Here is a 24,898-nt window from a genome sequence, read left to right on the forward strand (position 1 = left end):
AAAGAAGACTAGTCACAAAAGTTTCAGACAGGCACACTTAAGATACTTAGATAAAGCTTTCAGCCATAGCCTTCACACACACAAGCAAGCACACCACGTGCACGCATACCTGCCAACTCCAGCAATTTGGGTCGGAATGCAACTATCACATGGGATGCAAGCAGCAATTCGGAGGGGATGGGGAAGGGGAAGAGATAGTAGTGTACACGTGGGGAGAGAGATGAACGCTGTCTGATGGAGTGTGCAGGGACTAGACTGCCAACGGGAGCAGTGCCTGAAGGTCGTGGGGCAAGGAGGTGGGCAAAAAAAGGAGAGGAGCTGAGAAAGACGAGCGAATGTTTTGGCAGAGCGCTGCAAATGAACAGGATGGGAGATGAGAAATAAGAGATGATGGGGCAGGGGGTAGAAACTGTTGGGTGGAGGGTGTGGGGACATTACATTACCATAGGTTGAGGTTGAGGCTGAGGTAATTATGGGAGCAGAGAATGTGTTGCAAGGATAACTCCCATCTGTGCAGTTTAGAAAAGCTGGTGGTCGAGGGAAGGACCCAAATGGATCGGATAGTGAAGCAGTAAATGAAATAGTGTGTTAAGTTCAGCTGCATGTTGTGCCCCACGGTTGTCTATTTCGCTCTTAGCCAGAGTTTAATGGCAGTTGTTCAACCTGATGGACAGATAATTTGTATTCGTATCAATATAAGTACTCAATAGTAATGTGCAGGCCTAATACTATTTCTATACCACCACCCAATGTCAAATGTTAATATAAAAGTATGCCTTTCATTTCCAATGCAGTCTGGAGTAAATAATGTTCACTGATACTTACCATCACTTAATGTTTCTTAACATCACACACGTGTAACATACCTAAATGAAGCCAAATGCTCTATCGAACAAAACGTGAAGAATCACTTTAGAGTTCACTCTGTATCGGAACCACTATAACCAGCAACAGTTCTACATTCTCTAAACTAGTGATAGTTTATTCTGTATTTGGCAGCACTAGCTCTGAATTTGAAACTAACCAAACTCTTTCTTGTGTGTTGTACACAAGAAAAAGTTCAGAAATTTGCAATTATCTAAATCAGCTGACACTTCTTCATAACAAACATTCCTGACTGTGTCTGCTTATGTCACAACTGTTCGCTGTACATTTCACACAATAATTAAAAATGCGTAACACAGTACCTGTTGCAGTTTGAGCCTGTGCCAGTCTTTCTCTTAGCTAGTTATTAGCTTTTTCTGATAGTGTATGTAGGAGAGGTGGAAATGTTGTTACTACCTGACTGACAATGCGGCAGTGTTAAGAACAGTAACAGTTTTAGTTTTACTTATTATATAACTTAGAGAAGATTACAAAAATGCTGTATCGAAAAGTCATAATATGAGAAGTTTTTGTGGTACTAGTGCACTACTAGTGTCTTCGACAAATAAATAATTGCACTAAACACCCTTGATTCTTCAAAGGCAATGGACTTTGTACCAGTGTATAACTCATGTCCATTTATTTCCAAGCAACACAGTCCCTTCTAGTCCTCCATTTTTCATTTGTTGGTCACTCAAATTGACTGGTAAAATGTATTCACACCATTGTATGGTAGATATACTCTAATTCTCATGTCAAAATCTGTAAGCTCTGAAAATGTTGTCAGTTATCACCAAAAATTTGTGTGTAGACCTTGTCCTTAAGCCATTAAAAAGAAAGAGCACATTAGACTGCTCACCCTTGCTAAATAAAGTAAAATTGACAATGAGAGTACAAAGTTGACAGCAGTAGGATTTTAGTTAGCAATTCATGTCAACAAAATACAGAAGTTACCCAAATTCTATCACTGGGGCCAGATACTTTTAGTATAGTGGTAAAGCAAGCTAGTGATGCTGCCTAATGGACACAAATATTACCCAGCTACTAATGCCTAATGGACAGGTATTACCCAGCTACTAAGTTAGGCTATATCAAACACAATGTATCTTGTGCGTTTATTGGTATTTTCATCTGATACATCTCACACTGCATATGCAGATTAGTTGAAGTCGCCAAAAATGATGCAGGTATCCAGTCTAGTGTCTTGTTTTTAATGTTACAGCATGACCACACCTCTTAATCCTACAGTATGACATGATGGACAGTAATGAATGCTTGTTGGTGGCGTGTGTACTACCATTTGCTCTTATTTGCCAATTCCCTACATACAAAGCATCAGACCCAAAGAAATAAAATGCTAAGTCTCGTAACTTATAAGCCCATGACTTCAATAATTGAGAAAATAGTGGAAAATTGTTAAATTTTGTGCTCTTTCTCAGTCCTCAACACCAGTATACTTCTAAGCTCTAATTTTGGTTTAGCCTGCTCAGTGTCGAGTTAGGATGATACATGAGTTTTCCCACTTTGTGTAGACGGTTGAGGAACAATGGGAGCTATATAATGGATGACAGATCAGAACTTCATTATTTACATACTGTTGGGAGTAGCTTTGATTGTTATTGACTATTTTTCTGTTGCTGTTAACATTCAGCTAGTGGATATTGCTATGTATAATCGGTGTGATGCTCGAAGAAGAAAACCTCAGTTCCATATAACATCTTAGCAACCATTGATTAGGCTTGTCTGGTTTCATTGACGCAGGTGTACCAAATTGCTTTGCTAACCAAAGTTTGTAGCAACTAACAAAGTAGGCTGTGTTATTCTCAATGATATTTAAACTTATTGTGATGTATATTTCTTCAGCTAGCTCATAGTGTTTAGTAACTTTTAAGACTTTTGTGAAGCTGTCAAATCCATGTAAAGTGTAGCAAGGGTGACAGAGAATCTCTATAACCTCAATGAATGTGATACTGTCATGGAAGAACTCTTGTTTCAGAAACTGGAGACTCCAAATTTGCAGAAGTAGTCAAAAACTAATTAAATACCTGGGTTTGAAAGCTTTTACCTTGCCCAGTAATATTTAAGCATACATTTGTAGCAGATGCATGACAAGACAAAAACACACATCTCAGTGGAAAAAGCTACCTGCAGCTGTAATGGGTGGAATAACCAGTACATGTGGTCTAGTGCTACAGTGGGCATAATTGTTATCTGCAACCTGCTGAATCTCACTTTTGTTACCTGGTCTACACTCATTGTGATGTTACATTCCCACCCAAACTGTTGGCATACACACAATCTTTGGATTAAAAAAGAATTCGTGGAAGAGGTTGCTTGGCCAGTCAGGAAGTAGCCAATGCATTGGGTAAAAAGAGACATTATAGTTGTGGCTCTGTCATCCAATTAAGTTGGTATGCCTCGGTAACAATTTCAAATGAAAGATCAGTTAGCATCACACCAGAACTCGGAGCATTCATAGAAGCCACCAACTCAAAGCAAACATTTTTCCAGTGTAACTTCATGAATCAGCAATGGCAGTGGAATATCAGATTAAATACACTGCCACATGGGACTGCATACGACAAAAGGCAGGATAAATTCTGATACAGCTTAGCATCTCAACCCACAAGATTACATGCTACCAATATATGATCATTAGGTTATACAATGCAAATATCAGATAGATAAATTAACGACAAATTTTATTGATCACTTTTGTTGCACTATCTCCAGCTGCAGGTCTAAATTCAGCTAATGTTGTGAGCTGCTATTCGTAACTTTTTAGTAAAGTGTAATTTCACGCACATCACTTTTCCTAACATACATAATCTAGCTGCTTTGGTGTGCCACATCTGTACCTCGCGTGTAAACTCATCAGAAGCCTTTATTATGACTATTTAGCAATTGCTCTATGATAAGAGACATAAGTACAGGAGGACTATTTGTTCCCCACCTCCCAGTCAGTGATGGGGACAGATCCAGGCTGCTATTACTATGAGGAGTCTCACACTAAAACTTGCCTTATGTTAGTTTTGATGGTAGTATTCCTGCACCAAGCTGCAGGACATTTGAGGCACCTTGCTTTTGCCTGCTCTTGAAGATGTCACATCTGCACACCTAGTGGACTCCTGCATTCCCCAGGCATGAATTCATGTAACTCTTGAAGCAGACAAAGGATTTAGACGCAAATTATATTAAGAAATTACACCAAGCATATATTTACAATATGTTTCACAAGTTACCCTTTTCATCAGCTTAAGAGATTATGTACTGAATATTTTGAAAGTAGTGTGGTTAGTGAAATGTCACTGCCACATCTCATTAAGTGATATCTCTCTCTCTCTCTCTCTCTCTCTCTCTCTCTCTCTCTCTCTCTCTCTCTCTCTCTCTGTGTGTGTGTGTGTGTGTGTGTGTGTGTGTGTGTGTGTGTGTGTGTGTGTGTGTTTTTGTTAATTAAAGCAACTTTTTTTTAGGTGACAGGAGAGAATAAACCAGGGCCTATTGTGGATTTTGCGAGGTGTGGCTTGAGAGAGTTTGTCTTACAAAATGTAAAAAAATGTGGTTATACAAAACCAACACCGGTGCAGAAATATGCTATACCCATAATAGCTGGCGGAAGAGATCTCATGGCATGTGCACAAACTGGTTCTGGAAAAACGGTAAGAATGGGTTTATTTAAACATGTTTTCTAATTTTTGCGTGTAATGAAATCTAACCCAGGCTGTTATAGCTAATGTTTGCCTGTAGACATTCGGGTGCCCATGGTCATGGATGGGTAGAGGTGAGTGAACAGGTAATGTGTGAACGTACTGGCAGCTAGACTGTAGCCTATGGCTAACTGCCACCCCCCTGCGGGCTTGGGGGTAATAGGCCCATGGTATTCCTGCCTATCGTAAGAGGCAGCTAAAAGAAGTCTCTCCCCCTCATTAGGGTAGTTTGTGCCTGTGTCCGGAGACGGACGGTTCCACGACATACATTTGTGGTCATTTTGGTTTTTCAATTCTGGTTTCTTCCTTCCTTTGTTTGGTTCCTTTCTTTGTCCTCCCCCTCTCACTGTCTTCCTTACTTTTTACCTTGCCCTTTTCTCCTTGCCTTCTTGTCCACCCTATGGTCTCCGCCTCGGCATTTGAGACAGTCTGTCCTTTCTCCCCCTCTCCCTTTTTTTTCCCTCTTCTTCTTTCCTCCCTGTGTGTGCCTGAAGGCCAACCCATGTGTTCGCACAAGTAGCCAGTGACGGGGTAACGCATAATTCCCCACCCTGGGTAGACAAGTAAGGCACGCACGTACCCCCTGGTACAGGCCAGGCCCATGGAGGGGTGATTGCCTGAGCTGACACCTTGCGACCATGCCGATTGGTCCCTCCGTCCGTTTCTCGGGAGGTGTGACCTGAGGTGTAAACATTCACCTAAGGCGGGAGCGCCCTCTGAGAGGGTCCCCACAAGGAAGGAGCGCGCCATCAGAGACACTGGCAATCATGGGGGATTCCTCTGCAATGGATTTCTCTTCTTCTCTCTTGACTTCTGCCCAAACGCGGACACTTGTCCAGCCACCTGTGACAAAAGTACTACCGCCTGCCCCAAAGCTCCTTGTAGTTTCTCAATCTGAGGATTGAAATGATTTTTCATCTGTCAACCTTTTCATTATTCAGAAGGTCGTAGATGCCATAGCCGGACCTGTCAAGTCTTGTACCAGGATGCATAACGGTACCTTGGTGTTGAAACTGAGAGCGCCTTTCAGACACGAAAGCTCCTTTGGGCCACACTCCTGTACACGTTCCCTGTCTGGGTGGAGGCTCACCGCACTTTGAATTCGTCGCATGGTTTGGTATATACTAGATCACTCGATGGATTGACTGACGAGGAGATTGTCTTTCCTCGCTGAGCAGGGTGTGACGGCTGTCCATAGGGTCATGAAAAAGGTCAATAATGACCTTGTACTGACCCAGACACTTTCCTTGACCTTTGATAGTGTTCAGCTGCCGTCGCGCATCAAAGCGGGCTATGAGGTTATTTCTGTTTGCCACTATGTCCAGACACCTACGCGCTACTACCAGTGTCAGTGTTTTAATCCCACCCACCAGTCTTGTTCTAATGCGGCCAAATGCGTCACTTGTGGCAGGGACGCCCATGAGGGTGACTGTCCACCTCCGTCTCCTCGTTGCGTGAATTGTCAGGGTGATCATGCAGCGTCCTCCTGCGGCTGCCCCACCTGCAAGGATGAACGCTGTATACTGGAAATTTGAGTCAGAGTGTGTCCACCTCGGCCGCTCGCAAGCTATTTGCTAGTAAGAAGCCCCACGCTGCTCCCAGCAGGGAAATACGGTACTGTCCTTGCCTATCCTCGGCCTACCAGGGAGGTGTCGACACACATGCGATCCGACCTTTAGCGCTACGGTCGTCCGTTCGGCCAGTGCTAAGATTGTCCGGTCAGCGTCTCCTCTTCCTCCCGTCACCCATATGACACAAGCACCTTCATCAGCTTCTGTTAAGACTAAGACCCAGAAGTCAGACGCATGGGCCTTCAAGAAGGAACCGCCCCGTGAAGACTTCCTACGAACCCTGAACTCCCAACCATCAACCAGTACTTTGACTAAACGACCTTCCAAGAAGGCTCAAAGGAAGCAAAGTTCTCCTTCTCTGCCACCGTGTGTTTCTTCTCCTGCGCCACCCAGCAGTTGCCGCCCCAGGCCATCATCCATTTCACCTGGCCGCACGGCTGGTAGCCGAACATCTGGCCGTTCACCGGCGGAGGAAGCTCCCGCTCCTGGCCATCTTAACAAGATGGCCGACGAACCTATTGAACAAATGGACGATGACTCTCCGCCTCTTGATAGCGGCAGCAGTGCTCGCTTGAAGCCAGGCTCTCAGTGGCCTTCGAGGTGCCCCCTTTTTGCTTCTCCTTTTTCTTCTCACGATGCACTTCTTCATTGGAATATTCGCGGCATTTGGTCCAATTGAGGACTTAAAGTTGCTGATACGCTTACACTGTCCGCTCGTCGTAGCTCTCCAGGAAATGAAGCTACGCCCATGCGATCAAATTGACTTTGCACACTATGCCTCTGTGCGTTTTGACCAACCCCCTGAGGCAGGTGTTCCGGCTCATGGACGGCTTATGTTGCTGGTCCGGGATGATATTTACTACAATCCTATCACATTGCACACCGACCTGCAGGCAGTTGCTGTCCGAATTACTGTCCCCACTTTTACATTTTACATTTGTACCGTTTACACTCCATCGTTGTCTGCCGTTACTAGGGCAGACATGATGCAAATTATTGCTCAGCAACCTGCACCATTTTTGTTGACTGGAGACTTCAATGCCCACCATCCCCCTTGGGGCTCTCCAATATCCTGCCAGAGAGGCTCCCTGTTAGCAGACCTTTTCAACCACCTCAATCTTATCTGCCTCAATACTGGCGCCCCTACTTTCCTTCCGGACACAACTCTCACCTATACCCATTTAGACCTCTATATGTACTACCCAACTTGCACTCTGGTTTGAGTGGTACGCACTTTCTGATATGTATTAGAGCGACCACTTCCCTTGTGTTATCCATCTCCTGCATCATAACAGCTCTCTATGCTCAACTAGTTGGAACATATTCAAAGCAGACTGGGGCTCTTCTCTTCCAGTGCGACCTTTCAGGATCAAACCTTCGCAAGTTGCGATAGTCATGTCGCACACCTCACAGAAGTCATTCTCACTGTTGCTGAATATTCCATCCCTCATACTACTACTTCTTCTCCACATCGCGTACCGGTCCGCTGGTGGACTGAAGCATGTAGACGCTTTACGTGCTCGTCGACGTGCTTTACGCACCTTTAAACGCCACCCTACGATGGCAAATTGTATCAATTATAAACTATTACGTGCGCAGTGTCATCGTGTTATTAAAGAAAGCAAGAAAGCCAGCTGGGCTGCTTTCACAAGCACCTTCAACAGTTTTACTCCTTCTGTTGTCTGGGAAGCCTGTGCCGGCTATCTGGCACTAAGGTCCACTCACCAGTTTCTGGCGTGACGGTCGCGAATGACGTCCTTGTGGCCCCTGGGGATGTCTCCAATGCCTTTGGCCGATTTTTCGCAGAGGTTTTGAGCTCCGCTTATTACCACCCTGCCTTCCTCTCCCCGAAAAAAGGCAGAGGAGGCAAGGCCACCTAACTTCCGCTCCTCGAATCATGAAAGTTATAATGCCCCATTCACCATGCGGAAACTCGAGAATGCACTTGCCCGGTCATGGTCTCCGCCCTAGGGCCTGATTCTATTCATATTCAGATGCTAACGAACCTTTCTCCTGCGAGTAAGGGCTTTTTCCTTTGTACTTACAATCACATCTGGATTGAGGGTCATGTTACCACATGCTGGTGCGAATCCGATTCCTAAGCCGGGGAAGGACAAGCACTTGCCTTCGAGTTATTGACCCATTTCCCTTACCAGCTGTGTCTGTAAGGTGATGGAACGAATGGTTAACTCTCATTTGGTTTGGCTTCTCGAATCTCGACGCCTACTTACCAATGTACAATGTGGATTTCGTAGGTGCCGCTCTGCTGTTGACCATCTGGTTACCTTGTCGACCTTCATTATGAATAACTTCTTGCGGAAGCGCCAGACCATGGCTGTGTTCTTAGATTTGGAGAACGCTTAAGACACCTGTTGGAGGGCAGGCATTCTCCGGACCATGCATACATGGGGCCTTCGCGGTCGCCTCCCTCTTTTTATTCGTGCCTTTTTAATGGATCAACAGTTCAGGGTACGTGTGAGTTCTGTCCTGTTAGACGCCTATCGCCAGGAGAATGGGGTGCCTCAGGGCTCAGTTATGAGCGTCGCTCTCTTCGCCATAGCGATCAATCCAATAATGGATTGCCTCCCAGCTGATGTATCAGGCTCTCTTTTCGTGGACGATTTTACCATCTATTGCAGCGCGCAGCGTACATGTTTCCTGGAGCGCTGTCTTCAGCGTTGTCTTGACCGTCTTTACTCTTGAAGTGTCGCCAATGGCTTCCGTTTTTCTGCCGAGAAGACGGTCGGTATTGTATTAACTTCTGGTGCTACAAAGAGTTTCTCCCACCAACCTTACATCTCGGTCCCGTTGCTCTCCCATTCGTGGAGGCACCAAACTTTTAGGTTTTACATTTGACCGGAAACTTAGCTGGTCTCCACATGTCATATTTGGCTGCCCATTGTACCCGTTCTCTAAATGTCCTCAGTGTTCTCAGCGGTACATTGTGGGGAGCGGATCGAACCGTCCTACTTTGCCTATATCGGTCGATCGTCCGCTCAAAGCTGGATTATGGGAGCTTTTCATACTCCTCTGCACGGCTGTCCATCTTACGCCGCCTCAACTCTATACAACATCGGGGGTTACGTCTTGCGATCGGAGCGTTCTATACTAGTCCCGTCGAGATTCTTCATGCTGAAGCCGGTGAATTGCCACTAACCTACTGGCGCGATATACTGCTTTGTCGGTATGCCTGTCGGCTATTGTCAGTGCCCGACCATCCGTCTTATCGTTCCTTTTTTGAAGACTGTCTCAACCGTCAATACGGGTTGTATGTATCTGCCCTGCTATACCCTGGAGTTCGCTTTCGTCACCTCCTTCAGCATCTTGATTTTTCACTCCCTGCAACCTTTCGAGTGGGCGAGAGCCAAACGTCACCTTGGCTCCAGGCTCAGGTTCGCGTTCACCTTGACCTCAGCTCACTACCAGAGGAGGTTACCCCAGCTTCGGTATACCGCTCCCGGTTTGTCAAACTTCGTTTGAAGATCATTAATACAATCTTCATTTATACAGATGGCTCTAAGACCCATGACGGTGTCAGGTATTCTTTCATTCTCAGGGCACACAGTTTCAAATACCGGCTCCATGGCCATTGTTCAGTTTTCACAGCTGAGCTATTTGCTCTCTACCAGGCTGTTCTTTACATCCGCCGCCACCGACATTCTGCTTATGTCATCTGCTCTGATTCCCTGAGCGCCATCCAGAGCCTCAGTGATCTGTATCCGGTTCACCCTTTCATGCACCGGATCCAACGCTCTCTTCAGCAGCTGGCGGACGACGGTTCTCCGGTTACCTTTATGTGGTTTCCTGGCCATGTTGGTATCCCTTGGAACGAAACTGCAGATGCCGCAACCAAGGCTGTGGTCCTCCAGCCTCAGACAGCTTCTTGTTGTGTGCCTTCATCTGATTTTAGCAGGGTAATTTGTCAGCGCATTTTATTGCTGTGTCATGCCGATTGGGCTACACTTACTGTAAACAAGCTTCGGGCCTTGAAACCTCTCCCTATGGCTTGGACGACCTCTTCATGCCCTTCTTGGCGGGAGGAGGTCGTTTTGGTCCGGTTACGAATTGGACACTGTTGGTTCAGCCATCGCCATCTGCTGACGGCGGTGCCTGCGCCGTTCTGCCCATGTGGCAATTGCTGACAGTACGCCACATTTTAACGTCCTGTCTGAATTTTAATACACTGCACTTTGATCTTGGCCTGCCATGTACTCTGGATGCCATTTTAGCGGATGACCCAGGAGCAGCTGCTCACGTTCTTCCTTTTATCCGCTTGACAAACTTGTCTAAGGACATTAGATTCTGCTATTTTCCTTCAATCCCTTGCCTGTTAATGTGCCTTTTATAGTGTTGTCCTTTTTAGTTGCTGTTTTAACCTTGTGCCTCGCAGTGCATTCATAACTTAGTCTGGGTGCTAATGACCACTGTAGTTGTGCGCCCAAAAAAACCTCCCTCGATGTGGTGCTTAGAGTGTTGGAAGTTGGCCCATATGTCTTCCCACGTTGCTTCCAGCCTCATATGTCGGGATTGTGGTCGTCCATCCCATCCTGGTACTCCACCTGCCCTGCCTCCCATCTGTGTCAACTTCGGAGAGCACCATCCCCCTTGATTGCCGGACTGTAAGATTCTACAGAAGGAACGGAAAATAATGGAATAAAAGACCCTGGACCGATTGACCTACACTGAGGCTAAACGGAAATTGGAACGGCTTCATCCCATGTGCATGATGTCACCTTATGTCACCTTATGTCACCGTTGTCACTCCTGTTACAGCTCCATCCATTGAACCACAGCTCTCAAGAGCTACTTGATGGCGGTGGGGGGGGGGGGGGGGGCGGCACTTCCCTCCCTATTGCTCCCGCACCACCTACCTCGGGAGCAGCACTCCCCCCCCCCCCCCCCCCCCCCAACCATCGGGGACACTAGTCCCCACTTCTAAGTCAGAGAAGTGTAAGTCTTCCTTGGCTTCTCTCGGTAGGTAGGGATCCCTTTGGTCACTCCCTTCCCAGGCTCCTACCAGTGGCAAACCAGACACCCACCAGTGGCTGAAGAAGCCCCATGTAGCTGGTTGTAAGGCTTTGCGGTCCTTTTCAGTCCTGAAGACTGAATCAAAGAAGCCCTCCCAGCAAGGGCAACCAAAGGAACAGTGTGAGAAATGGAAATTCAATACCCCTGAGACCAAGGAAATTGCAGTGGCACCCACTCCCCTGCTACCTACAAGCTCTGCGTATGAGGATGCGGTGGAGATTCTGGTGTCTGCTGAGGACCTAGGTCTGGCCGGTCCTTCAGACATATGGATGTCGCTCCCGTCGGTACTCAATCTGTGGCAGCAGGTGATCCAGTGGTGTATCTGCCTATTGAGTCTCTTCGTGCCTTTCTCAGCCATGGACAATGTCGTCCTCCAGTGGAACTGCAGCGGTTTTTTCCACCATCTTGCTGGGCTCCAACAACTTCTCAGCCTTCACCCTTTCCTCTGCATTGCTCTTCAGGAAGCTTGGTTTCTGGCGATGCGAACCCCCGCCCTCCATGGCTATAGGGGTTATTATAAGAACCGGGCAGCTTATGAGAGGGTATCTGGTGGCGTCTGCATCTACGTCCTTCACTCTCCTTACAGCGTGTCTGTCCCTCGACAGACACCTTTAGAGGCTGTCGCTGTTCGGGTGTGGACGCCTCAGGCTGTTAGTGTCTGCAGTCTCTATCTTCCACTGGATGGTGATGTCCTGCAGCATGTCCTGGCTGCATTGATAGCCCAATTGCCGCTACCTTTTCTGTTACTGGGTGACTTCAACGCCCATAACCCTCTGTGGGGTGGATCAGTGGCAACAGGCCGAGGCAGCATCATTGAGCAAGTATTGGCACGGCTCGTCCTTTCTCTTTTAAATACTGGTGTCTTCACACATTTCAGTGTGGTGCACGGCATATACTCAGCCATTGACCTTTCGACCTGCAGCCCTAGCCTGTTACCTTCTGTCCAATGGAGTGTGCATGACGACTTGTGCGGTAGTGACCAATTTCCGATCTTTCTGTCACTGCCATAGCATCACTATTCTGGGCACCCCTGCAGATGGGCTATGAATAAGGCTGACAATGACTTGTTCACTTCCATTGCCACTATTGAGCCTCTTTCCAATGACGCCATTGATGCAGTGGTTCACTCAGTCACCACAGTCATCGTTACTGCCGCAGAATCTGCCATTCCCTGTTCTTCTGGGTCCCCTCGGCGGAGGACTGTGCCTTGGTGGTCGCCTGAGATCGCTGAGACGGGCACTCCAGCGTCACAAGCGGCATCCCTCATTGCCACACCTCATAGCCTTTAAACGCCTCCGTGCGCGAGCCTGCCGCCTCATTCACCAACGCAAGCAGGAGTGCTGGGGAAAGGTATGTCTCCACCATTCGCCTCTCTACCTCTCCATTGCAGGTTTGGGTCAAGATTAGGCGACTCTATCAGACCCCCGTCAGTGTACCTGTGCTTTCACTGAATGGTGCAGTCTGTACTGACTCCGACACAATTGCAAACCACTTTGCGAAGCATTTTGCTCAGAGTTCTGCTTCTGCGAATTATCCACCGGCCTTCCGCTCCCTGAAAGAGCGGTTGGAATGTTGGAGCCTTTCATTTCACACACCACCCTGAATTGTACAGTGCTCCATTCAGAGAGTGGGAATTCCAAAGTGCCCAAGCTGTTTGCCCCAATATGTCTCCCAGGCCAGATCACATCCACCGTCAGATGCTCAAACATCTCTCGGTGGACTGCCAGCGACTCCTCCTAGACTTTTTCAACCGTATCTGGGTTGAGGGTGAGTTCCTGTCACAGTGGTGGGAAAGCATCTGAATCCCCGTGTTGAAACCTGCCAAGAACCCACTGGAGGTGGACAGCTATCGCCCCATCAGCCTCACCAACATTCTTTGCAAGTGGCTCGAACGCATGGTGAGCCGGAGGTTGAGTCGGCTACTTGAGCCTCGGGGCTGTATGGCTCCGTCTCAGGATGGGTTCCATAAGGGCCACTCTGCCACCGATAATCTGGTGTGCCTGGAGACTGCCATCAGTACAGCCTTTGCCCGCCGTCAGCATCCGATCACCATCTTATTTTGACATGCGGAAGGCATATGATAAGACATGGCGACGTCACATCCTCTCTACGCTTCATGGTTTGGGTCTTCGGGGTCCGCTCCCGATTTTCATACAAAATCTTCTGTCGCTTCATTCCTTCCGCATGCAAGTTGCGGCCTCCCATAGTTTCTCCAGAGTGCGGGAGAATGGGGTAACACAAGGATCTGTCTTAAGTATCTGCCTCTTTTTAATTGCAATTAATGGTCTCGCTGCGGTGGTGGGAACGTCTCTGTTTCCTTGTATGCTGATGACTTCTACCTATACTTTAGCTCCACTGGTATTGCAGCTGCTGGACATCAGCTGCAGGGTGTTATCCGCAAGGCACAGTCTTGGGCTGTAGCTCACGGCTTCCAGTTTTCGGCTGCCAAGGCTTGTGTTACGCATTTCTGCCGGCAACGCACTGTTCACACTGGGCGACACACTGTTCACCCTTAGCCACGGCTTTATCTTGACGGCGAACCTCTTGCTGTGATGGCAACTCATCGGTTTTTGGGATTGGTTTTTGATACCCGGTTGACTTGGCTCCCTCCTATTGGCAGCTTAAACAGACATGCTAGTGGCATCTTAATGCTCTTCGTTGGCTTGAGTCACACCAGCTTGGGTGCCAATCGGTCTACCCTTCTACAGCTGTACCTGGCGTTAATTCTGTCCCATCTAAATTATGGGAGCCTGGCTTACGGTTCGGCATCGCCTTCAACATTGTAGTTGCTTGACCCCATCCTTCACAGCGGGATCTGACTCCCACTGCAGCTTTCCGGACAAGCCCTGTCAACAGCATACTTGTGGAGGCAGGTGTCATTGTGGTTCTGGTGCCAACGATTACTGGCTGATTATGCTACACACATTTGTAGCTTGTCCGGGCATCTCAATTATCGTCTCCTGTTCCCTCAGTTGGTCATCCATCTTCCGGAACGGCAGCCCCATTAAGGGTGTACAATCGCGGTTCACGTCAGAGCTCTTCTCTCTGGGCTTGAGGTTTTCTCTGTTCCACCTCTCTTCTGGGCCCATCTGTGTATACCCCTGTGGTGTGTGCCCCGCCCATGCCTTTGGCTCGATTTGGCACAGGGTTCGAAGGACTCAGTCCCTCCTGAGGCCCTCCGCGGCTGCTTGCTTTCAATCTTTGCTGCATTTGAAGGCTCTGACATTGTCTATACTGACAGTTCGATGGTTGCTAATCGTGTTGGTTATGCTCTTATTCTAGGGGATCATTGTGAACAACACTTATTGCCGGCTGGCTGCAGTGTTTTCACTGCCGAGCTGGTCGCCGTCTCTCGCGCTCTAGAGAGCTTCTGCTCAGGCAAGTCCTTCGTTATCTGTAGTGACTCCCTGAGCGGTTTACGAGCTATCGACCAGTGTTTCCCTCACTCTCATCTGCTGATGGCTATCCAGGAGTCCCTCCATACTCTTGCCCGTTGTGGCCGCTGTGTGGTCTTTGTGTGGACCCCGGGTCATGTTGGCATCCCAGGAAATGAATGTGTTGACATGCTGGCCAAACAGGCTGTCAGTGCACCAGCCTTGGAGATTAGCCTTTCGGAGAGTGACCTCAGGTCAGTTTTGCGGCAGAAGGTACTTTGTGCCTGGGGTGAAGAATGACGAACCCTTCCTTCACCCAACAGACTTCGGGCCTTCAAGGAGGGTACCGGTGTGTGGCACTCCTCCTCGCGTGTCTCTCGCAATGACTCTGTTGTCCTCTGGTGGCTGTGCATTGGTTGCACCTGGATAATACACAGCTATTATTTATTGCACCACGAGGACCCACCTTTATGTCGCTGCGGGTCAGCTTTGATGTTGGTCCACATCTTGTTGGACTGCCCGCTTTTAACTCTGCTCAGGCAGACATTTGTGCTGCCTGATACGCTTCCTGCATTTTTATCAGATGACAATGCGATGGCAGATTTAGTTTTGAGTTCTATTCGTGCAGGGGGTTTTTGTCGCTTGATTTAAGTGTTTGTCCTTTTTTTGTGTTGTCTGGCCTTTGGACTACAATTTTAGACTGGGGTTTTTAGTGTGTTTCTTGGTGGTTGGCTTTTCCATTTTGTTTCTATGTTTGGCCAACCACTGTCATACTCTGTGTGATTTTAATTCCTTTTTTCTGGTCTCTGTGTCTTTGTTGTCCTGTGTCGTCTCTTGACATCTCCATTGTTTGTTCTTATTCTTTGTCGGTGTTTCTAGTTCGTGGAAAAAGGGACCGATGGCCCTAGTAGTCTGTTCCCTTCAATCCCACAAACCAACCAACCGTTAGTACTGCCCTGCCATGAGCCTGCTCTTAAGGGTGTCAGTGGCAGAACATGTGCAATAGGAGAACCCAGTCATAGCACTGGTTGTGGCTGCCCATGGGCAAACAAAGGATGCCTGTACTCATGTGGGGCTGCATTGGGGCAGTGTACCTTAACCACTATATTTTTAGTAAATTATAAATTATCTTCTGAATGCTGCCTAAAAATTCTGCAGAAGTATTTTATAGAATATACATTGTGTGCAGTCACATGTAATGTAATAAAGTGAAGTATACATCTATTGTAGAACTTGGATGCTCGTTCATAACTTCATATGCATTAGAACACTGTAAATCTAATAACTTCCACTTCTGTTTTGCTACTTGACAGTATTAACAGTGGGGAGTATTCATTTACAAGATCATTACTACTACTACCACCTAAGTGAGCAGGGTGGTTCTTGTCCCTTACAAATGTTTCCTCTTGACACAATAATTTTCAGGCAACAGGGCTTGTCAGTGCTATTGGGGATCTCAGGTAATGCTGATAGTTCTTTTCCTGATGAAACTACGGGTTTGGAATGTTGTAGAACAGTTAGTCCAGTCCTCAAACAGGCAAAAAACTTGTATGGAGATATTCCACACAAGTTGTGATGTATAAAATTGCTGTAATTATTGAAATTTATATTTGATGCATGGTTTCACAACTGAAACCATCTACACTTGGTTATAAGCAGTTGTGTAAGCAAAATGTGGTGACAAATGTTGATAAATTTTGATGTGACAGTTTTTAAAATCAGTTTCAATAAACATTGGTTAGTGTCTTGAACATTGTCTAAAATTAATAATCAGTTAGTAAATTTCACCTTTCTTGTAGTTGAAATTTGAATTTCATAAATTGTATACTCTAACTAGCAGTGGCACTCTCACCGTTCTCACAATTGTAATCGGTGTGTCTTATGCAATGTATAAAGTCTCAAGATTCAGACCAATGCTTATTAATCAGAGTAAATCAAATCCAGTTTATTTGGGATTTTTAAGGGAGCACTCTGTTGTGACTATATTATGCCATGTAAGAATTTGTCATATTCATTTCAGTTTTGAAGACCAACATTCACCAAAACTAGCAATCTTGTGTTGTTTAATTCCCATCTTGCCAGTTTTACTGACTTTTGTACTATTTAAGGATACAAATTGTGAATGGTGTTGCAGATCAAAGGATCATAATTGGCCCTGAATAAAATAGTGCACAGAAATCTCTGAAGCCTGGAGAGATTCTAGGCAGAAAACTTGTGAATCTGAAAAAGAAGTTTCTTACCTTACCTATACATTACTTTGGGCTTACTTGAAACAATTTGTATATTGAAGTATGTTTGCAAGGTCTCTCTCATCTATCCAAGGAGAAATGGAAAGAAAGCAAATTTGTTAAACCAGGTGGTTTGAAAAATATTTGAGTCCATCTCTGAATCAAAAATGAGTTACGATGATGATTGCGTTACTATTCATAAAAGTTGTTACTGTGATAGTGAAAAGTGTCTACATAGTTTTTGTGCTCAGCATACTGGAAAAGTTCAGGAACTTAGCCTATTTTAGTCCCAAAGTATCAGGGTCACTCTAATTCTGATTGGATGAAAATTGTTGTTCACTTACAGATGTAGAACAGCCAATTCATCTGTATTACGTAAATGATTCCAGGGTGGTAACCAAAGGAAATGCATACAGTGTACTTTAGTAATGACGTATTTCACATTTATACTTAACTAGAACTTCTGTTTATATTAAAAATAGAATTATTTTTCATTCCAGTTTGTGTTTCGCTAATTTTTGTGGTTTGTAAAAGTTGCATAGATGAGACTGTTACAGACTGAAGTTGCACAGGATTTCAGTGGCCAAAAAATGTAAGATCTGGCTTTCAGTGGCATGTTGTTTACTCCATAGATTTCACATATTACGTCCATGTAGGTTGATTGATGTTCACATACTACTTCAGCTGAGTGGCAGTGTTCAGTTCACACTGCTACACCAGGTGTTCCAAGTAGACGTATTGTGGAAGTACAAAGTATGTGGAGGGGAGACATGGTATTGAAGGTGATAACTCATATCTAATAATTGCTGAAAAGGAAACTAAAGTAACAAAGGCATTTAGTAAACTATTTCATATTGTAAGTTAGTAGTGGTAGTAGTAGTCGTGAGAATTTCGTGCTGTGAAAGTTGAAAGAAGTAATACATTGCAAATTTTGATACCCTGCATTTCCACATTTGTATTTAATGTTGTGGTTTTTGGAAACATGACAATGAATTTATTATTTTTCTGAAGCGCAATTGTAATAGAGGTAATCAAGAAAGTTTCTAATTGGTATGTTTTCTATTTTCAGGCTGCCTTCCTTGTGCCTATTATTAATACCATCCTAAATGATCCAAGAGAGCTAGTCATGACAGGGCAGGGTTGTGAGCCCCATGCTGTTATACTATCACCAACAAGGGAACTTGCATTACAAATTTTTAATGAAGCACGGAAGTTTGCTCTCGGTTCTATTGTAAAGTCTGTTGTTGTGTATGGAGGTACTTCAACTATGCATCAAGCCCAACAAGTAGCGGTAAGTTTACTACAAAAACATTACTATTTTTGCTGTTGAATAAACACAAGTGTACACTGTGACAACTTTAGGCCATGCAGTAGGGCAATATGAACGTATTATTAAGTAGTCCAGTATGAATGCACTTTAACTAATATAAACAGTTCTCTGGAGCTAAGAACATCACTACTCCCTGTCATGGTGAGGAAGAATTTGAGTAAGATATCATTCTCCTGAAGTAACTTGGACTGGAATTTCTGATGGGCTCTCCAGTAAGGTCAACGTAAATTTTCTTCAGTCCTTGTCAAATAAAACTAGTGTTCAGTCTGACTTGGATGTTACCAGGCAGTTACTTCACCCTCTGTTTACTTCCAACACACCACATAGTAAAAACAAAGATGATGTGACTTACCATACGAAGGCGCTGGCAGGTCGATAGAAAAACACACATACATACATACAAAATTCTAGCTTTTGCAACCAATGGTTGCTTCGTCAGGAAAGAGGGAAGGAGAGGGAAAGACTAAAGGCTGTGGGTTTTAAGGGAGAGGGTAAGGAGTCATTCCAATCCTGGGAGCGGAAAGACTTACCTTAGGGAGAAAAAAGGACAGGTATACACTCGCGTGCGCGCGCGCACACACACACACACACACACACACACACACACACACACACACACACACACACACACACACACAAAGCAGACATTTGTAAAGGCAAAGAGTTTGGGCAGAGATGTCAGTTGAGGCGGAAGTAAAGAGGCAAAGGTGTTGTTGAAAGACAGGTGAGGTATGAGCGGTGGCAACTTGAAATTAGAAATTAGCGGAGGTTGAGGCCTGGCGGATAATGAAAAGAGAGGATATACTGAAGGGCAAGTTCCCATCTCCGGAGTTCTGACAGGTTGGTGTTACTGGGAAGTATCCAGATAACCCAGACGGTGTAACACTGCCAAGATGTGCTGGCCGTGCACCAAGGCATGTTTAGCCACAGGGTGATCCTCATTACCAACAAACACTGTCTGCCTGTGTCCATTCATGCGAATGGATAGTTTGTTGCTGGTCATTCCCACATAGAAAGCTTCACAGTGTAGGCAGGTCAGTTGGTAAATCACGTGGGTGCTTTCACACGTGGCTCTGCCTTTGATCGTGTACACCTTCCGGGTTACAGGACTGGAGTAGGTGGTGGTGGGAGGGTGCATTGGACAGGTTTTACACCGGGAGCGGTTACAAGGGTAGGAGCCAGAGGGTAAGGAAGGTGGTTTGGGGATTTCATAGGGATGAACTAAGAGGTTACGTAGGTTAGGTGGATGGTGGAAAGACACTCTAGGTGGAGTGGGGAGGATTTCATGAAGGATGGATCTCATTTCAGGGCAGGATTTGAGGAAGTCGTATCCCTGCTGGAGAGCCACATTCAGAGTCTGATCCAGTCCCGGAAAGTATCCTGTCGCAAGTGGGGCACTTTCGTGGTTCTTCTGTGGGAGGTTCTGGGTTTGAGGGGATGAGGAAGTGGCTCTGGTTATTTGCTTCTGTACCAGGTCGGGAGGGTAGTTGCGAGATGTGAAAGCTGTTTTCAGGTTGTTGGTGTAATGGTTCAGGGATTCCGGACTGCAGCAGATTCGTTCGCCACGAAGACATAGGCTGTAGGGAAGGGACCGTTTGATGTGGAATGGGTGGCAGCTGTCATAATGGAGGTACTGTTGCTTGTTGGTGGGTTTGATGTGGACGGATGTGTGAAGCTGGCCATTGGACAGATGGAGGTCAATGTCAAGGAAAGTGGCATGGGATTTGGAGTAGGACCAGGTGAATCTGATGTAACCAAAGGAGTTGAGGTTGGAGAGGAAATTCTGGAGTTCTTCTTCACTGTGAGTCCAGATCATGAAGATGTCATCAATAAATCTGTACCAAACTTTGGGTTGGCAGGCCTGGGTAACCAAGAAGGCTTCCTCTAAGCGACCCATGAATAGGTTGGCGTACGAGGGGGCCATCCTGGTACCCATGGCTGTTCCCTTTAATTGTTGGTATGTCTGGCCTTCAAAAGTGAAGAAGTTGTGGGTCAGGATGAAACTGGCTAAGGTAATGAGGAAAGAGGTTTTAGGTAGGGTGGCAGGTGATCGGCGTGAAAGAAAGTGCTCCATCGCAGCGAGGCCCTGGACGTGCGGAATATTTGTGTATAAGGAAGTGGCATCAATGGTTACAAGGATGGTTTCCTGGGGTAATAGATTGGGTAAGGATTCCAGGCGTTCGAGAAAGTGGTTGGTGTCTTTGAAGGATGGGAGACTGCATGTAATGAGTTGAAGGTGTTGATCTACGTAGGCAGAGATACGTTCTGTGGGGGCTTGGTAACCAGCTACAATGGGGCGGCCGGGATGATTGGGTTTGTGAATTTTAGGAAGAAGGTAGGGGTGCGGGGTGGTCAGGAGGTTGATGGAGTCAGGGGAAAGGTTCTGAGGATTCCTTGAAGCTCCGCCTGGACATCAGGAATGGGATTGCCTTGGCAAACTTTGTATGTGGTGTTGTCTGAAAGCTGACGCAGTCCCTCAGCCACATACTCTCGACGATCAAGTACCACGGTCGTGGAACCCTTGTCCGCTGGAAGAATGACGATGGATCGGTCAGCCTTCAGATCACGGATAGCTTGGGCTTCAGCAGTGGTGGTGTTGGGAGTAGGGTTAAGGTTTTTTAAGGATTGAGAAGCATGGCTGGAAGTCAGAAATTCCTGGAAGGTTTGGAGATGGTGATTTTGAGGAAGAGGAGGTGGGTCCCGCTGTGACGGAGGACAGAACTGTTCCAGGCAGGGTTCAATTTGGATAGTGTCTTGGGGAGTTGGATCATTAGGAGTAGGATTAGGATCATTTTTCTTCGTGGCAAAGTGATATTTCCAGCAGAGAGTGCGAGTGTAGGACAGTAAATCTTTGACGAGGGCTGTTTGGTTGAATCTGGGAGTGGGGCTGAAGGTGAGGCCTTTGGATAGGACAGAGGTTTCGGATTGGGAGAGAGGTTTTGAGGAAAGGTTAACTACTGAATTGGGGTGTTGTGATTCCAGATTGCGTTGATTGGAATTTTGAGGTTTTGGAGGGAGTGGAGCTGGAAGTGGGAGATTGAGTAGCTGGAAGTGGGAGATTGAGTAGCTGGAAGTGGGAGATTGAGTAGCTGGAAGTGGGAGATTGAGTAGCTGGAAGTGGGAGATTGAGTAGATGGGAGATTGAGTAGATGGGAGAGACTGGGTTTGTGTGCAATGAGAGGAGGTTGAGGTTTACTGGAAAGCTAGTGAAGGGTGAGTGAGTTGCCTTTCCGGAGGTGGGAAACCAGGAGATTCGATAATTTTTTGAGGTGGAGGGTGGCATGCTGTTCTAATTTGCGGTTGGCCTGTAGGAGGATGCTTTGAACAGCCGGCGTGGATGCGGGAGAGGAAATATTGAGGACTTTTATTAAGGATAGGAGTTGACGGGTGTGTTCATTGGCTGAGTTGATGTGTAGGTGAAGGATTAGGTGGGTGAGGGCAATGGATTGTTCAGTTTGGAACTGGTATAGGGACTGATGGAAAGAAGGGTTGCAGCCAGAGATGGGAACTTTGTGTGAGGCCTGTGGGGGTAATTCCAAATGTCAGACACGGCTGAGAAAATAAAATATGGGAGCGTAATCTGGCTAGGGCGAAGGCATGTTTGCGGAGGGAATGTAAATAAAACTAAATGGGGTCGTTGTGGGGGTGTTGTGAGGGTGACGTCGTATTAGAAGGTGGAAAGTGTAACATGAGGCTGAAATGAAAGAGGAAGCCTTCTTGGTTACCCAGGCCTGCCAACCCAAAGTTTGGTACAGATTTATTGATGACATCTTCATGATCTGGACTAACAGTGAAGAACAACTCCAGAATTTCCTCTCCAACCTCAACTCCTTTGGTTACATCAGATTCGCCTGGTCCTACTCCAAATCCCATGCCACTTTCCTTGACGTTGACCTCCATCTGTCCAATGGCCAGCTTCACACGTCTGTCCACATCAATCCCACCAACAAGCAACAGTACCTCCATTATAACAGCTGCCACCCATTCCGCATCAAACAGTCCCTTACCTACAGCCTAGGTCTTCGTGGCAAACGAATCTGCTCCAGTCCGGAATCCCTGAACCATTACACCAACAACCTGAAAACAGCTTTCACATCCTGCAGCTACCCTCCCGACCTGGTACAGAAGCAAATAACCAGAGCCACTTCCTCATCCCCTCAAACCCAGAACCTCCCATAGAAGAACCACAAAAGTGCCCCACTTGTGACAGGATACTTTCCGGGACTGGATCAGACTCTGAATGTGGCTCTCCAGCAGGGATACGACTTCCTCAAATCCTGCCCTGAAATGAGATCCATCCTTCATGAAATCCTCCCAACTCCACCAAGAGTGTCTTTCCACCATCCACCTAACCTTCGTAACCTCTTAGTTCATCCCTATGAAATCCCCAAACCACCTTCCTTACCCTCTGGCTCCTACCCTTGTAACCGCCCTCCGGTGTAAAACCTGTCCTATGCACCCTCCCACCACCACCTACTCCAGTCCTGTAACCCGGAAGGTGTACACTATCAAAGGCAGAGCCACGTGTGAAAGCACCCACGTGATTTACCAACTGACCTGCCTACACTGTGAAGCTTTCTATGTGGGAATGACCAGCAACAAACTGTCCATTCGCATGAATGGACACAGGCAGACAGTGTTTGTTGGTAATGAGGATCACCCTGTGGCTAAACATGCCTTGGTGCACGGCCAGCACATCTTGGCATAGTGTTACGCTGTCCGGGTTATCTGGATACTTCCCACTAACACCAACCTGTCAGAACTCCAGAGATGGGAACTTGCCCTTCAGTATATCCTCTCTTCTCGTTATCCGCCAGGCCTCAACCTCCGCTAATTTCTAATTTCAAGTTGGTGCCGCTCATACCTCACCTGTCTTTCAACATCTTTGCCTCTTTACTTCCGCCTCGACTGACATCTCTGCCCAAACTCTCTGCCTTTACAAATGTCTGCTTGTGTGTGTGTGTGTGTGTGTGTGTGTGTGTGTGTGTGTGTGTGTGTGTGTGTGTGCGTGCGCGCGCGCGCGCGAGTTTATACCTGTCCTTTTTTCCCCCTAAGGTAAGTCTTTCTGCTCCCAGGATTGGAATGGCTCCTTACCCTCTCCCTTAAAACCCACAGCCTTTAGTCTTTCCCTCTCCTTCCCTCTTTCCTGACGAAGCAACCATTGGTTGCGAAAGCTAGAATTTTGTGTGTATGTATGTGTCTGTTTGTGTTTCTATCGACCTGCCAGCACTTTCGTATGGTAAGTCACATCATCTTTGTTTTTAAATATATTTTTCCCGCGTGGAATGTTTCCCTATTATATACACCACGTAGTAAACATTAAATGTGTTGGATATGCCCACAGAAATATTTTTAGCAACTTGATGAAACCCAATTAAACCTTTGAGGTTCATCTGTTGAACTGACAGTAATTTTATATGGAGATAGTTTAATTGTGAAAATGACATACTGAAAAAAATATGGAAAGGATAGATTGCTACTCATCGCATTGAGATGTTGAGTCAGAGGGTCAATGAAATGAATACTAGCAATATAAACTGTCGGGCAATGTCCTTCCTCAGAAGTAGAACTCTTAACACATTGGTTGAAAATACTGCTACAGCAGTAAGGTTCTTTTTTAACACTAACAGTTTCGGGCTCTTTATACACCCATCTTCAGGTGTAGTAAATTGGTGCTGTGACCAGAGTGCTGCAGTGAACATGAACAAGACACCATGTGCTACCAATGAGTGCAGAGGTTGTGTGTGTGTGTGTGTGTGTGTGGTGGAGGGGGGGGGGGGGGTGTCAGTGCCTTTTCTTAGTGTTCAGAAGCAATCTAACCTTTCCATATTTAAAGGCTACGTCTAAATGCATTTTAACTTGGTGTATTTCGTTCATAACAGTGAGATAGTATTGTTGTCTCAATCCTTCAGCCAACCAGTTAGCCTCACTGTGCCCTGCAGACTGCATGAAAGAGTGGTTGCTCTAGGTGATGGTGGGTTCTTGAGTCTCAAGGTGGTTTCTGGGAGGAGCAGTCTACAGCCAACTTTGCTGTTTCTTTAATAAAAAAAAAAATCTGACAAGCTTTCTGTAAATACCAACACCTCATTGGAACCTTTCTTGAGTTGTATAAGGCACTGCTTGCCCCCATCACATTTTACTAAACCTACATGAGACTTCAAAGGCTTCTTACTGACTTTTTATTCTATTGATTGTTGTGGGCTTCAATTGGCCTTCACTCTACACAGGTCCAAAAGACTCATGTTCTAAAGGACTCTGTCATGAGTTTCATGATCCACATTGACATCAATGGGCTAGTGGCCTGTGTTGGGCTGCTGGTTACCCCTGCACTGCATATCGATGAGCTGTATTTTTTACATATACACCATGCTGTCCAAGCCACCTAATGGTGTGTGATGGAAGGTACTTCAGATACCATATCTGATTCACCCCACTCCATCTAGTTCCATTCCTAAATGGTGTGTGGGAAGAATGGTTGTCAACAAGCATCTGTATTGGCTCAAATTTCTTGAATTTTCATTGTGACCATTGCGTGAGATACATGTTGGACAAAGTAATCTGTTGTCAAACTCTTCCAGAAAGTGCATTTTGAAATTTCGATAGTAAACATCTCGGTTATGCACAATGCTTCTCTTAGTGCTCTCCAGAAATTTAAATAATGAATGAACGTCTCCATCATGCACGTCACTTCTCTTGTAACATCATAGTAATGCTCTTGCAACAACTAAGTGATCCTGTAATAGAACAATCCACTCTTTTGTTGCATTCTCTCTATTTTTCCTACCTGGTAAGGGTA

The 24,898-nt window shown here is 46.1% G+C and overlaps 1 protein-coding gene across 2 annotated transcripts in view; it reads left to right on the forward strand.

Moving 5' to 3' along the window:
- Nucleotides 1–24,898, forward strand: part of LOC124795071 (ATP-dependent RNA helicase vasa) — a 69,823-nt gene that overhangs the window by 23,687 nt on the left and 21,238 nt on the right. For both annotated transcript variants that reach the window (XM_047258881.1, XM_047258882.1), the window contains 2 exons: nucleotides 4,338–4,523; nucleotides 17,842–18,063. In XM_047258881.1, coding sequence (XP_047114837.1) covers nucleotides 4,338–4,523; nucleotides 17,842–18,063 — 408 coding nt within the window. The remainder of the gene's footprint in view (nucleotides 1–4,337; nucleotides 4,524–17,841; nucleotides 18,064–24,898) is intronic.

Source organism: Schistocerca piceifrons, chromosome 4, assembly GCF_021461385.2.
Source record: "Schistocerca piceifrons isolate TAMUIC-IGC-003096 chromosome 4, iqSchPice1.1, whole genome shotgun sequence".
Lineage (NCBI taxonomy): Eukaryota > Metazoa > Arthropoda > Insecta > Orthoptera > Acrididae > Schistocerca > Schistocerca piceifrons.